The following is a 16,554-nucleotide window of genomic DNA, read 5'->3' on the forward strand; positions in this document are numbered from 1 at the left end:
GAGATAAAATAAACTCCTTGTTTTCCATATCAAAAAAAAAAAAAAAACACCCTAACATCGTTCTTATTCTTTGTCAGGCATTGTTCTAATAATTATATATACCTTGTTGGGCTTCTTTATCTTAACTCATTTAATCCAGTTAGAACCCTATAAATTGGGTATTATTATATCCATTCACAGTTATCATACTGAAGTCCAAAGAAGTAAATAACTTGCCTGCACCTAGTAAATCCTTGGTGGCTCAGTCAGTAAAGTATCTACCTGCAATGCAGGAGACTTGGGTTCAATCCCTGGGTCAGGAAGATCCCACTCCAGTATACTTCCTGGAGAATTCCAAGGACAGGGGAGCCTGGCAGGCTACGGTTCATGGAGTCATAAAGATTCAGACATGACTGAACCACTAACACACGCACACAATTTCATAGGCTAGAAGTGAGAGGATTACTACAACTATTTGGGGGGAGGGGAGGAAATTTCCAGAAATTGGGTTACCACTCACTTTTTGGCCTTTTATGATCAGCCTCAGAACTGTCATGGTGCCTGCAGGGATGTCATTTAGCTTACTGATATATTACAGTGAAGGTATAATGAGGCTCAAGGTCTGCTGGAAGTCAAATCTTCAGCCATCTTGGGCCTAGTAGGTTCTAACCAGTTTTTATGTTTCCTCATGAGCTATGTCATTCTTTTAAAGATTGTTCCCTGCCCCTTTCTCTCCTGTGATGGACTTGCAATTGGTGTCGAGAGAGGAAAGGGGGCAGACAGCCTGGTAGGACTGAGCTCATAAGCTGTGGAATCTGATCCTATCTCTAGGTAGATAGTGCTAGAATTAAGTTGAATTGTAGAATACCCAGCTGGTGTCAGAGTATTGCTTAGGAGTATGGGAAAACTCCACTGCACACAAATCAGAATTGGTAACCAGAAACTTTAGGAACATTGTGTTTTCTAGCCCTGACCTTTAATTCTTGGCCAACTTTCTTGTGTCAAGCTATCCATATAAAATTAAATTTATACATGAGTGCCTTTTCTAGGTGGTCATTCCAGACTATACCCTGTTTGCTCTAGACCTGAAATTCTGGCTTTCATCCCTATGAGTCTCTAGTGCCTTGCTATGGACTCAACCCTTAATACTTATTTCTGGACACTTAGGCTTTGTATCCTGGTGGATTACCTTTTCCACTTGCTAGCTCTAGAATCTGCTTCCTTTTCTAATGTTAATATTCCTGAGGCCTTTAGTGATAATCCTACCTGTCCACTTCTTTCCTACTGCCTGACTAGCCCACAGGCTCTGCCATTCTTCATGGCCACCTTAACATCCATAAATACTCCACCATAAAATTTGGCATTATGACATATGAAACTTTAAGAGAATCTTCTATTAGAAGATTAAAAGATTAGAAAAGATAGAACCCTCATAGATGAGAGTAAGCATGGGAAACATTTTTTCTGAAGATTAATCAGTATTTTTTTCACCTGTATTTGCCACCTGAGCCTCACTTCATCCACCGGCTTGTCAGAAAATAAATAATTAACAATAATGTGATTCATTTAGATTGCTATATTGGATGGGTTGGCTATGATTTAAAAAAAAGCCTAGAAATGTATGTTGATCAAATATAATTGCCTTTTATTTCTGGCTTCCATAAGAGTCCAAGTTGGATAATCCTGGTCACTGAGTACTTTTATGAAAAATCAGGGATTCAGGGAGCCAGAGCCTGTCGATCTACCATCTTCTAGCACTTTATCCTCATCTCTGTGCAGTGGGTCAGAAGCAGAAAGAAAATACAGAAGAAGCACATTTGTGTCTTAATAGCCTTGGTCCAGATATTACCCATATAACTTCTATGCACACTGTCTTGGAGAAGACTTAGTCTCATGGCCACACATAAGAATAGAGGAAGCTGAGAAATTTTGTTTCTTTGCGTGTTCAATGAAGAGAAAAACAATTTTGGGAGCTATTAGTTCTCACTAGAGTTAAGAAAAATAAGGTAAAATGAATTACAAAGTCTTTTACAAATGTGAGATAATAATTGTTGTTTAGTTGCTAAATCGCATCTGACTTTGTGTAATCCCACAGTTGACAGCATGCCATATTCCTCTATCTGTGGAATTCTCCAGACAAAATAGTAGACTGCATTGCCATTTTCTTCTCCAGGGGGTCTTCTGACCCAGGGATTGAACTCACATCTCCTGCATTGCAGGTGGATTCTTGTACTACTGAGCTACCAGGGAATCCCAAGATAATAATAACTATATGTAAAAATGATATGTATAATTACATACTTAGTATAAGATAAAATGCTGCTACTGAGTCAGAGCAAGTTAAATAATTGTGAGAAATAATAAAGGAAATAATCTGTGTATTTCTTTGTTAAAATGTTCCAATAGTGATTTTTCTCTCCAAAATCATGATTAAATCACAAACTGAAAAGGAATATCCGTTGGGAAAATGTTTCTTAATAAGGTAAATAGTAGGTTCTTGTCAACTTTATTAATGTAGCTTTCAAAACAATTGGGACAGAACATAAACTGTGCTTAACACTTGTGTAATGGATTATATTTGTCTGCTGTGATGTAGGTCCGAAAGAGTCTGAAGGTGAAACTGAGGATGAAGAATTGGATGTCAGTTTCAGGATATCAGTGTTCAAACTACCCATACATACTTTAGATTCATTGAGATATGCTGCACTATTGAGAGCAAAAGAACAAGATCATTTTCCTACGTATGCCCAGCCATTTTCTCCTGCTCATCAAAAACCAATAGTTAAAATAAAAGATGTGCTGATGGAAAAGAAAATAAGAAGAGAATTTTTGGCAACACACAGAACTGGTATGAAACTCCAAGCACTTTGTGATGTTGATAAGTATTTCTCAGAACAAAAGAAGCAGGAAAGCAGTAAAAATAAAGTAACAGCTGTAAGTATGGCACAAATAGGCCAAGAACGAAGTAAAATAACTATTAGAGAAAATTTAAATAATAAAATATATGCTACACATAAACTGACTGCAAGAGATGATGAGATAATTCAGGATGGTTTACAACAAGTTTATCAGGATAGATCCAGCTACCTTGAGAAAGTTAAAGAGAGAAGAGCTCAGTTCCTGAAAGAAAAAAAACAAAAGGCTAAAGACCGTTTATTAATTCAGAACCTAAATAATGAGCGCACTTTTTTGACCAAAGGAATGACTGCAATTGACCGATTGAAGAGTAAGCAGGCTGCCTTGAAGGAGAAAAGTCTGATTGTTCAGCAAAAACTGGCAACTGAAAAGTACCAAAGGGATTTACTTAAACAAATGAAGGAAATAAGGTAGGTACAGTTTTTATGTAATAGTAGATTTCAAGTTGTCAGGGAGGAAGAAATTTGCCTCTGCCTTCTAGGTTCTCCTGGCTGGCTTATGAATTAAATTGATATAAGACAGAGTAATGGGAGAAAATCAAACAAAAGTTTAATAACATCTATACATGGGAGAGACCCAGGAAAACTGAGTACCCCTCCCCCCCAGTAGCTGAAGCCATCACCATAAATATCATTTTCAGCTAAATATAAAAGGAGATTTTGGGAACAGAGAACCAATTATGAGAGGTTACCAGGAAAAGCACAGTAAAAAAAGGTAAGGTTGACAGATCTCAGTCATTGTCTTTTCCATCAAGTTTCTAGAGGTTTGGTCATCCACCTCTTCCTCAACTTAAGAGTTGTAGGAAAGCTCAAAGAGATGGAAAGACACACATAATACTAAACAGTACACTAGACAGGACCCCAGTAATTTTTTTTACCCTTTTTTACCCTTGTGTGTTCTTCACACAGGTTTGTTCATTTGCTTTTTCTGATATTAGAAAGCCATTTTTATCCTGGTGATATATTAAGTGTCCAAACCATGAATACATATGTTTAAGGCTTATCTGGAAATACATAAAGATCATGACAGTGAAAAGTGAAAGTGTTAGTCCCTCAGTCATGTCTGACTCTTTGAGACTACATGGGCTATAGCCCGCCAGACTCCTCTCTTCATGGTATTCTCTAGGCAAGAACACTGGAGTGAGTTGCCATTTTCTTCTCCAGGGGAACTTCTCGACCCAGAGATCAAAACTCAATTCTCCTGCATAACTGCTTATTTCATTGACATTTTTAAATGCTATTGTTTTAAAAAGTAGTCTGTACTACAAAGAAGTATAAAATAAAAAGAAAGCATTTGTCTTTTCCTCAGTTCAGTTCAGTTCAGTTGCTCAGTTGTGTCCGACTCTTTGTGACCCCATGAATCGCAGCACGCCAGGTCTCCCTGTCCATCACCAACTCCCAGAGTTTATGCAAACTCATGTCCATCAAGTCGGTGATGCCATCCAGCCATCTCATCCTCTGTTGTCCCCTTCTCCTCCTGCCCACAATCCCTCCCAGCATCAGAGTCTTTTCCAATGGGTCAACTCTTCACATGAGGTGGCCAAAGTATTGGAGTTTCAACTTCAGCATCAGTCCTTCCAATGAACACCCAGGACCGATCTTTAGAATGGACTGGGTGGACCTCCTTGCAGTTCAAGGGACTCTCAAGAGTCTTCCCCAACACCACAGTTCAAAAGCATCAATTCTTCGGCGCTCAGCTTTCTTCACAGTGCAACTCACATCCATACATGACCACAGGAAAAACCATAGTCTTGACTAGACAGACCTTTGTTGGCAAAGTAATGTCTCTGCTTTTGAATATGCTATCTAGGTTGGTCATAACTTTTCTTCCAAGGAGTAAGAGTCTTTTAATTTAATGGCTGCAGTCACCATCTGCAGTGATTTTGGAGCCCCAAAAAATAAAGTCTGACCCTGTTTCCACTGTTTCCCCATCTATTTCCCATGAAGTGATGGGACCAGATGCCATGATCTTCGTTTTCTGAATGCTGAGCTTTAAGCCACCTTTTTCACTCTCCTCTTTCACTTTCATCAAGAGGCTTTTTAGTTCCTCTTCACTTTCTGCCATAAGGGTGATATCATCTGCATATCTGAGGTTATTGACTCCCGGCAATCTTGATTCCAGCTTGTGCTTCTTCCAGCCCAGCATTTCTCATAATGTACTCTGCATAGAAGTTAAATAAGCAGAGTGACAATATACAGCCTTGATGCACTGCTTTTCCTATTTGGAACCAGTCTGTTGTTCCATGTCCAGTTCTAACTGTTGCTTCCTGACCTGCATACAGATTTCTCAAGAGGTAGGTCAGGTGGTCTGGTATTCCCATCTCTTTCAGAATTTTCCACAGTTTCTTGTGATCCACACAGTCAAAGGCTTTGGCATAGTCAATAAAGCAGAAATAGATGTTTTTCTGGAACTCCCTTGCTTTTTTGATGATCCAGCAGATGTTGGCAATTTGATCTCTGGTTCCTCTGTCTTTTCTAAAACCAGCTTGAACATCTGCAAGTTCACAGTTCACGTATTGCTGAATCCTGGCTTGGAGAATTTTGAGCATTACTTTACTAGCATGTGAGATGAGTGCAATTGTGTGGTAGTTTGAGCATTCTTTGGCATTGTTTTTCTTAGGGATTGGAATGGAAACTGACCTTTTCCAGTCCTGTGGCCACTGCTGAGTTTTCCAAATTTGCTGGCATATTGAGTGCAGCACTTTCATAGCATCATCTTTCAGGATTTGAAATAGCTCAATGGAATTCCATCACCTCCACTAGCTTTGTCTTTTCCTAGTTATAAGCAAATTTAAAACTATTTACTGAGGTACTTTATATCTTTTTAAGTATGAAAAATATTTTATATTTTCTCCTCCAAAATTTACAAATATTTTCCTTAATGTATACCATGTTGGGGAGGGGGAGAAAGATTTTGGAAACAAATTTTTATAATTTAATAGAAAATATATTTTGGAGGAGTGAATGAAAAGAGAATGAAAGCTAGTCTATTATATCAAAATACAAGTCTAGCACAAATCAGTGTTAAAGAAAATTTAATCAACTTGGTTTTATTACAGCAAATTGAATATCTGGCCATCATTAGTTTGTAGAAGATACAGAGTCAAGTCAGCTTCCTGATGTGTATTAACTGAATTATCTCTTCTTGTAAGCCGCTGCAAAGATATCCTTGAAAGCACACAGGAATAAGGCAATGTTCTGATTATGCCAGTAATGTTTCCTAAAAGGCATTATGAGTCTTATTATAAACATTTTCAAATAAAGATTGAGTATCAATGTGCAGAAAAGAGCTGTGACTCAAAAAAGTAAGATCTGTGTAAAGGATTCAGAAGTTTTTCACTTAGTTTTTGCCAGTTGAGTCTTCATTAATGCCGTGGGCCAGCGTGAGGAATCCCACTCGTGACAAGGCCATGCGGAAGGAAGCCTGACAAAATGCAAGGACGTGATCAGACCTCAGGGGTTCCCCCTGGAATTTCCTAAGCATCCACCCCCCCCCCCCCCGCCCCATAACAATCTGCCTGCTTTTCCACCCTTCTGATATTCTCTGGAAAAAGTCAAATCAGGGCATTTGAAAGGGATGTTTCAGTTAAACCCCTCTGATAGCTCTCTAGCTTGCCTAACAGGTTCCCCGGACCTCTTACAGCTTGTGAATTGCTTGCAGCCCCCCAACCACGAGAGGCACAAAGCTTAAAAGCATCTTAAAGATACAGAGCCTTTTCTAAAGAGCTAAAAATCATATTGGTGATGGGTTTTCACTGTTGACTCAATGATTGCCGCCAGGCCTCCATATTCTTTATCTTTTAGGCACCTGGGAGGATGTTAATCAATGTAAACTGGATATGGAAAAAGATATATAATAGTTTTGATGTTAGCAACACTAGACTTTTCAGTTAATTACTTTTCTCTTTGTTATATATCACTGCACTCCTTTTGTGTCCTTGCTATGTAAGAATGTAACTTTATTTAGTGCTTTCTGAGAGTGGCACCAGACTTTGGGAAGATCAACACAAATAAGTCTTCTGGTTGACAAACCCTTATCAGAAAAAAGGCTGTAAAATGTTAATTGGCCCTTTTGGCTGGAAGATAATGTAAATCACCTAAGACTTGTGTATACAACTAGGTATGCAGAGAGAAAAGTCTGGTTTTGATGAGTCTGGGCTGCTAATGCTGCATAACTTTGTGTTACCCATTGATTTATATGTATAATCAAAAAGTATAAAAGGCCTTCTGAACAATAGAGGACGGGGCCAGTCACTGGACTGGTTTCCCCCATGTCTTCTCTTTAATTTCTGGCTGAATTCCCATCTGGGGCGTGGAGGCTCACCATGTCTACTTACTTGTCCTGGCTTTTAAGATCCATGCGAGGGGGAGCCCAAGGTGGGGCACCCCCCGATATTCAAGAGGACGCTGGTGGCCTAACGTAGATGGTGCAAGCTCCTTGTCTGGAACTTTATTGGCTTCCCACGTAAACCAAGTTATTCAGCCTTCTTTCTCCACTCAATTTTCCTACTACACTATTTCTTCATAATCTAATCTTACATTTCTATATTTATAAATAAATAAGTTCTCCTCGCTAACGCCGTCCCCGCTTCAAATTCCCTGGATCCACTGGGGCTGGACCCCGGCACATTAATGTATCAAAGACTACTAAAAGCATTCTAATGAATCTCAATAGCTAGTGAAGTCATTACCGAGAATATAGCTTCATGATCCTGTTCTGGAATGAGGAAAAATGAATGAAGAAAGGGGAACTGCAAAGCTCTAGTTTAGGAAGTTGATAAAATACCCACAGGAGTGTTTAAGAATGAATTTAAAAGAGTCTTTAAAATGAAAGAAGTTCTATATCAGGTAAAAGCCTGATAATAACTTTCCCCAAATATTTTTCTCCCTACTCTAAAAAAAATGATGACAGTGCTCAGTATTGTACCCATTTTAGAGTAGAGTATCATTTAGCTTGGAAGATCTGGCACCTAAGGCAGTTATCCAGTTACATCATCATCTTCTTGTCCTTAATTTTTGTCATCAGTTGATCTCCTGTCATTCCCTGTAGTCTTTCTATGTTGATGCATGAAGCTTTCCTTTATCCAACTTCTGCCTTTATCACAGTTAACTTCGGAATTCATAAGAACAATTCTCTTAATTGCTTAACCTAAACATTTTTTAATCCCAACAGCCTTTTAACTCATTTCCACAATCATACAAGTGACCCCTTATCTCTTGGAACTGCCCCACCTCTTAAATTTTAAATTCCTGTATATTTATTTATGACTAAAATCTTTTATATTTTCAATTCGTTTTTTCCTTTCCTTTCCCCACATGTATTCTTCAAATATATTATGACACTCATCCCTCAAATAACCCTTCTTATAGGCTTTCTAATGTAGCTTCCTGGAATCTTACATTGAATTCTTTTTCCCATTTCATCCAGTGTCTCTGAAGTCCTTTCCTTTCATTGCTTCTACCATGCTAACCACCTCAGCCCGTACTTGAAACAGTCCAATTATGTTTCTTCATTTTTTGTATTCAGGTAAAAATGGCTGGAAGGCATCAGTGATTTGTAAATTTATGCTGATTTTAATTCTGTGGCATCCAGCTTTAGCAGTTCTCTCAAGTGCTTGCTCTTTCTCTCATTACCTACAAAAGATTTCAACTTCATCAGCTATAGAGCTTCCTATGCAAATGCCACCTCTGACCTTTCCTCCACAGCAAGTCATTCACTTTATCCCAAAGGAATTTTAGTCCTTCAAGCTTGAATTTGTTTCACTTCTCTTGCACTATTTATAAAATTCTGTGTGCATGCATGCTAAGTCACTTCAGTTGTATAACAACTCTTTGCAACCCTATGGACTGTAGCCCACCTGGCTCCTCTGTCCACAGGATTCTCCAGGCAAGAATACTGGAATGGGTTGCCATGCCCTCCACCAGGGATCAAACCCACATCTCTTAAGTCGCCTGCATTAGCAAGCAGGTTCTTTACCACTGGCACCACCTGGGAAGCCCATAAGATTATACATATCCTATATTTATCATTTCATTTTCTACTGAATCAAGATTAGGTTCCTATTTTCCTGTTAATAATTCCGCTATTTTTGCTCTTAGTTAGTCTTGAAATGGGTAATGCAAGACCTCTGTGCTAGGCAGAATTATGGCCCACAAGAAGATACCATACCCTGATCCCTAGGACTATGAATAGGATAAGATACGGGAGTGGGTAGCTATCCTCTTCTCCAGGGGATCTTCTCAACCCAGGTCTCCTGCATTGCAGGAAAATTCTTTACCATCTGAGCCACCAGGGATGTCCACTGTTGGGGGAGGAGATGGAATTTCCTCTTTCCCCTTTAGTTCCTTTTGGCTGGCAATTAAAATAGCATAAGACAGATTGACAGGAGAAAATCAAATTACATGTACAAAGGGAATCCACGTAAGTATGAAGAATTCCAAAGACATCAAGGCAGATAAAGCATAACTTAGTTAGGTTATTTTTTCTTGTTTCTTGAGGTATGCCTGTATTGCTATGAACTTTCCCCTTAGCACTATTTTACAGTGTCCCACAGGTTTTGGGTTGTTGTGTTTTCATTTTCATTCGTTTTTTATGCATATTTTGATTTCTTTTTTGATTTCTTCTGTGATTTATTGGTTATTCAGCACCGTATTTTTCAGTCTCCATATGTTGGAATTTTTAATAGTTTTTCTCCTGTAATTGAGATCTAATCTTACTGCATTGTGGTCAGAAAAGATGCTTGGAATGATTTCAACTTTTTTGAATTTACCAAGTCTAGATTTATGGCCCAGGATGTGATCTATCCTGGAGAAGGTTCCGTGTGCACTTGAGAAAAAGGTGAAATTCATTGTTTTGGGGTGAAATGTTCTATAGATATCAATTAGGTCTAACTGGTCTATTGTATCATTTAAAGTTTGTGTTTCCTTGTTAATTTTCTGTTTAGTTGATCTATCCATAGGTGTGAGTGGGGTGTTAAAGTCTCCCACTATTACTGTGTTATTGTTGATTTCCCCTTTCATACTTGTTAGCATTTGCCTTACATATTGTGGTGCTCCTATGTTGGGTGCATATATATTTATAATTGTTATATCTTCTTCTTGGATTGATCCTTTGATGATTATGTAGTATCCATCTTTGTCTCTTTTCACAGCCTTTGTTTTAAAGTCTATTTTATCTGATATGAGTATTGCTACTCCTGCTTTCTTTTGGTCTCTATTTGTATGGAATATCTTTTTCCAGCCCTTCACTTTCAGTCTGTATGTGTCCCCTGTTTAGAGCTGGGTCTCTTGTAGACAACATATATAGGGGTCTTGTTTTTGTATCCATTCAGCCAGTCTTTGTCTTTTGGTTGCGGCATTCAACCCATTTATGTTTAAGGTAATTATTGATAAGTATGATCCCATTGCCATTTACTTTATTGTTTGGGGTTCAAGTTTTTATACCCTTTTTGTGTTTCCTGTATAGAGAAGATTCTTTAGCATTTGTTGGAGAGCTGGTTTGATGGTGCTGAATTCTCTCAGCTTTTGCTTGTCTGTAAAGCTTTTGATATCTCCTTCATTTTTGAATGAGATCCTCTGGGCTGTAGGTTATTTTCTTTCAACACTTTAAGTATGTCCTGCCATTCCCTCCTGGCCTGAAGAATTTCTATTGAAAGATCAGCTCTATATCCTTATGGGAATCCCCTTGTGTTATTATTATTTTTTTTTTCCCTTGCTGCTTTTAGTATTTGTTCTTTGTGTTTGATCTTTGTTAATTTGATTACTATGTGTCTTGGGGTGTTTTGCCTTGGGTTTATCCTGTTTGGGACTCTCTGGGTTTCTTGGACTTGGGTGATTATTTCCTTCCCCATTTTAGGGAAGTTTTCAACTATTATCTCCTCAAGTATTTTCTCATGGTCTTTCATTTTGTCTTCTTCTTCTGGGACTCCTATGATTCGAATGTTGGGGCATTTAACACTGTCCTGGAGGTCTCTGAGATTATCCTCATTTCTTCTAATTCATTTTTCTTTTTTCCTCTCTGATTCATTCATTTCTACCATTCTATATTCTACTTCACTAATCCTCAGTTCAGTTCAGTTCAGTTGCTCAGTCGTGTCCGACTCTTTGCGACCCCATGAATCGCAGCATGCCAGGCCTCCCTGTCCATCACCATCTCCCAGAGTTCACTCAGACTCACGTCCATTGTGCCCATGATGCCATCCAGCCATCTCATCCTCTGTTGTCCCCTTCTCCTCCTGCCCCCAATCCCTCCCAGTATCATAGTCTTTTCCAATGAGTCAACTCTTCACATGAGGTGGCCAAAGTACTGGAGTTTCAGCTTTAGCATCATTCCTGCCAAAGAAATCCCAGGGCTGATCTCCTTCAGAATGGACTGGTTGAATCTTCATGCAGTCCAAGGGACTCTCAAGAGTCTTCTCCAACACCACAGTTCAAATGCATCAATTCTTTGGTGCTCAGCCTTCTTCACAGTCCAACTCTCACATCCATACATGACCACTGGAAAAACCATAACCTTGACTAGACGGACCTTAGTCGTCAAAGTAATGTCTCTGCTTTTGAATATACTATCTAGGTTGGTCATAACTTTTCTTCCAAGGAGTAAGCGTCTTTTAATTTCATGGCTGCAGTCACCATCTGCAGTGATTTTGGAGCCCAAAAATATAAAGTCTGACACTGTTTCTACTGTTTCCCCATCTATTTCCCATGAAGTAATGGGACTGAATGCCATGATCTTCGTTTTCTGAATGTTGAGCTTTAAGCCAACTTTTTTGCTCTCCTCTTTTCACTTTCATCAAGAGGCTTTTTAGTTCCTCTTCACTTTCTGCCATAAGGGTGGTGTCATCTGCATATCTGAGGTTATTGATATTTCTCCTGGCAATCTTGATTCCAACTTGTGTTTCTTCCAGTCCAGTGTTTCTCATGATGTACTCTGCATATAAGTTAAATAAGCAGGGTGACAATATACAGCCTTGACGTACTCCTTTTCCTCTTTGGAACCAGTCTGTTGTTCCATGTCCAGTTCTAACTGTTGCTTCCTGACCTGCATACAGATTTCTCAAGAGGCAGGTCAGGTGGTCTGGTATTCCCATCTCTTTCAGAATTTTCCACAATTTCTTGTGATCCACACAGCCAAAGGCTTTGGCATAGTCATTAAAGCAGAAGTAGATGTTTTTCTGGAACTCTCTTGCTTTTTCCATGATCCAGCGGATGTTGGCAATTTGATCTCTGGTTTCCCTGCCTTTTCTAAAACCAACTTGAACATCTGGAAGTTCATGGTTCACGTATTGCTGAAGCCTGGCTTGGAGAATTTTGAGCATTACTTTACTAGCATGTGAGATCCTATCTTCTACTATTTGTTGCCTGCAGAGTGTTTTTGATCTCATTTATTGCATTATTCATTATATATTGACTCTTATTTATTTCTTCTAGGTCCTTGTTAAACCTTTCTTGCATCTTCTCAATCTTTGTCTCCAGGCTATTTATCTGTGATTCCATTTTGACTTCAAGATTTTGGATCATTTTCACTATTATTATTTGGAATTCTTTATCAGGTAGATTCCCTATCTCTTCCTCTTTTGTTTGGTTTGGTGGGCATTTATCCTGCTCCTTTACCTGCTGGGTATTCCTCTGTCTCTTCATCTTGTTTATATTGCTGAGTTGGGGTGGCCTTTCTCTATTCTGGCAATTTGTGGAGTTGTCTTTATTGTGGAGTTTCCTCACTGTGGGTGGGGTTGTACAGGTGGCTTTTCAAGATTTCTTGGTTAGGAAAACTTGTGTCAGTGTTCTGGTGGGTGGAGCTCGATTTCTTCTCTCTGGAGTGCAATGAAATGTCCAGTAATGAGTTATGAGATGTCAATGGTTTTGGAGTAATTTGGGCAGCCTGTATATTGGAGCTCAGGGCTGTGTTCCTGTGTTGCTGGAGAATTTGCGTGGTATGTCTTACTCTGGAACTTGTTGGCCCTTGGGTGGTGCTTGGTTTCAGTGTAGGTATGGAGGTGTTTGATGAGCTCCTGTCAATTAATGTTCCCTGGAGTCAGGAGTTCTCTTGTGTTCTCAGGATTTGGACTTAAGCCTCCTGCTTCTGGTTTTCACTCTTATTTTTACAGTAGTCTCAAGACTTCTCCTTCTATACAGCACTGTTGATAAAACATCTAGGTTAAAGAAGAAAAGTTTCTCCACAGTAAAGGACACACAGAGAGCTTCACAGTTACATGGAGAAGAGAAGAGGGAGGAGGGAGCTAGAGGTCACCCAAATGAGATGAGGTGGAATCAATAGAGGATAGAGTAAGCTAGCCAGTAATCACTTCCTTTTGTGCACCCCACAACTGGACCGCTCAGAGATGTTCATGGAGTTATACAGAGAAGAGAAGAGGGAGGAAGGAGACAGAGGTAGCCAAGAGGATAAAAGCAGGGAATCAAAAGGAGAGAGACAGATCCAGCCAGTAATCAGTTCCCTAAATGTTCTCCACCGTCTGGAACACACAGAGATTCACAGAGTTGGGTAGAGAAGAGAGGGGGTAGGGAGGAGACAGAGGCGACCTGGTGGAGAAAAAGGAGAGTCCAAAGGGGGAGAGAGCAGTCAAGGCAGTAATCTCGCTCCCAAGTAAAATGGGTACTGGAGATTGGGTTCTTAAAGGTACAAAATTGATAACAAATACCAAAAAGCAAAGATTAAAAATCTAGAGTAGAGTTTGGAATTTCAAAAATACAATATTAAAGAAAAAAAGAAAAAAAAGGTCACAAAAATTATAATATATATATATGAAGTTTGCTTTAAAATAGGGTCTTTTTTCTTTTTGCAAAGTAATAGTAGGTTATAAAAGTGAAAATTAAAGGAGTAATAGAGGACTTAAAAATTTTTTAAATTAAAAAAAAAGAATCATAAAAATAGTAAAAATATATCTAGGACTTTCTCTGGTGTTGTTGTGGGTATTGTGGGGTCAGTTCATTTTCGGATAGTTCCTTGGTCCAGCTTATATTTCTCAAGATCTATAGGCCCCTTCCTATGTAGTCGGTACTAACAACAGGGTTTTAATCTATTGCACCTGTCACTTCCAAGGCGGTTCCCTCTGTTTTAGCTTCTTCTGTTTGCTGGTCTCTTCAGTGTCTGATTTCCGCCCTGACACAAAGGGGGCAGTGGTGGACACTTTTTAGGCTCAGTCGTTCAGTCGCGCTGTGGGGAGGGAGGGACGCTGCAAACAAATAACACTGGCGTGTGCTCGCAGTGCCTCAGCCACACTGGGCCTGCCCTCACTCACGGTGCATGTGCCCTCCCTGAGGTCGGCCCTGGGCTGCATGCACCTCCTAGGTCTAAGCCGCCCAGGTTCAGGCACTTGGGTAGTTCTCAGAGGTGCACACTTGGTTGGGCCTGCGTTTTGTGCACTTCCCAGGTCCGAGCAGCTCAGGTGATGAGGTTTTTGGTGAGTGCGGTTGCTGTGACTTATCGCCTCCCCTGTCCCTGCTGCTCAGTTTTCTGGGTGTACAACTGGTGCACTTTCTCAAGCAGATGTTGACTGTCTAGAACCCCAAGAAGTCTTAGTTAGCAAAGAAGCCTGCTTGCAGTTTGGTAGATAATGTCTCTCTGGGGCTGCGATTGCCCCCTTCCGGCTCTGGCTGCCTGTCACCGGAGGGGGATGGTCTGCAGCTGGCTAGTTCTGTTCAGTCCTTTGTTCTGTACACAAGCCTGGCAGTGTCTTAGGGCTTTTCGTGTTGTAGTTATCCCATAGTCTGGTTTGCTAGCCCAAGTTAGTTCACTCAGATTGCCCTCAGGGCATTCAGGCCAGATCCTTACTCTAAGTAATGCAGCCCGCACCTCCCTACCCAGCCCCCGCTTGCTAGTGGCGGGTGCAGGCGTCTTTGCTGCTTGTCCGCTGGGGGAGTTATCATTGGGCTCGTAATCTGTGGGGTTTAATTATTTATTTATTTTTCCTCCCTGTTATGTTGCCCTCTGTGCTTCCAAGGCTCGCCACAGACTCGGCAGTGAGAGTGTTTCCTGGTGTTTGGAAACTTCTCTCTTTTTAAGACTCCCTTCCTGGGATGGAGCTCCATCCCTCCCTCTTTTGTCTCTTTTTTTGTCTTTTATATTTTTTCCTACCTCCTTTCGAAGACAATGAGCTACTTTTCTGGGTGTCTGATTCCTCTGCCAGCATTCAGAAGTTGTTTTGTGGAATTTACTCAGCGTTTAAATGTTCTTTTGATGAATTTGTTGGGGAGAATATGGTCTCCCCATCCTATTCCTCCGCCATCTTAGGACCGCCCCCCTCTCATGAGTCTTTAAGTGCAGAAGCAGAAAAGAAAGTCAAGAGACTCAAAGTAGAAGGAAGATTTGACATGACATTGCTGACTTGAAAATGAGAGGAGTCATGTAGGAAGAGTGAAAAGGAAATGAATTATTTAGCAATCTTGGAAAGAGGATCCCAAGACCTGAATGAGAACCATGGCCATGGTTAACACCTTATTAAATGTTGGGTACACCAGGATTTTAAATGCATTAACTCATTTAGTCCTTCACTAAATCCTATGAGTTGAATTATTCCCTTTTAAAAGATGAAGAAAATGAGGTAGAGAGAACTTAAGTAACGTTCAAAATCATATGGTCAATAAGTTGCAGACTTTCTAGACTTAGGCCTCTCTTCCACTCCCCAAATCCACATTTCTGAGTATACCTAAATACAAATATATGTATAATAATATATATTTCATTTATATATTCATATACCTTTATTTCTCTTTACCTTCTATAAGTGTCTCATAATTATACCTTATTTATCTTTGTCTCAAGCATCTAGGGATAGTGGCAAACATTATAGTATATAACTCTTGAATGAATGAGTATTAATGAAATAATTCTCCTAAAGCCTATGGCATTTCTCAGGTTTGCCTACGTAATCTGGTTCACATTTCTCTAACATAGTAAGAGTTTATTGGTCTGCTGATGGCACCCCACTCCAGTACTCTTGCCTGGAAAATCCCATGGGTGGAGGAGCATGGTAGGCTGCAGTCCATGGGGTCGTGAAGAGTCAGACACGACTGAGCGACTTCACTTTTACTTTTCACTTTCATGCATTGGAGAAGGAAATGGCAACTCACTCCAGTGTTCTTACCTGGAGAATCCCAGGGACGGGGGAGCCTGGTGGGCTGCCGTTTATGGAGACGCACAGAGTCGGACACGACTGAAGTGATTTAGCAGCAGTAGCAGCAGCAGGGCTACCATAGCAAAATATCACATATTCGGTTATTTAAGCAACAGAAATTTGTTTTCTCAAATCGTGGAGAGTAGAAGTCCAAGATGAAGATATTTTTAGGTTCGGCTTCCCCTGAGGCCTTTCTCCTTGGTTTGAAGATGGCTACCTTCTCACTGTGTCCTCACATAACCTTTGTTTTATGTGTGTGTATCATTGATGTCCCCTCATATTCTTATAAGGACACCTCTAAAAGACCTTTCTCCAAATACAATCTCATTCTAAGGTACTGTGGGTTAGTATTTCAACATGTGAGTTTGTGGAGTACTGTCCACAGATAGAGTCCTAGATAGAGCTTGGATTTAGTGAGGCTTAAGTACAAATTCTGCAAATCAAGGCAGAGTCTAGTTTAGATGTCACTTTGGGAATCTAAGCCAGTGTTTTTAAGAATTGTCAGTTACAGCTAATAAAAAACTTAG

General features: G+C 39.9%; 1 protein-coding gene across 1 annotated transcript in view; it reads left to right on the top strand.

The window, feature by feature from the left end:
• LOC120861100 (leucine-rich repeat and IQ domain-containing protein 3-like) overlaps nt 1-16,554 on the top strand; it is a 194,116-nt gene that overhangs the window by 176,729 nt on the left and 833 nt on the right. Inside the window, exon 7 of the mRNA XM_040236763.1 lies at nt 2,576-3,305. Within this exon, the coding sequence (XP_040092697.1) occupies nt 2,576-3,305 (730 nt within the window). The remainder of the gene's footprint in view (nt 1-2,575; nt 3,306-16,554) is intronic.

This window comes from Oryx dammah, unplaced genomic scaffold (assembly GCF_014754425.2).
Source record: "Oryx dammah isolate SB20612 unplaced genomic scaffold, SCBI_Odam_1.1 HiC_scaffold_11227, whole genome shotgun sequence".
In the NCBI taxonomy this organism is placed as follows: Eukaryota; Metazoa; Chordata; class Mammalia; order Artiodactyla; family Bovidae; genus Oryx; species Oryx dammah.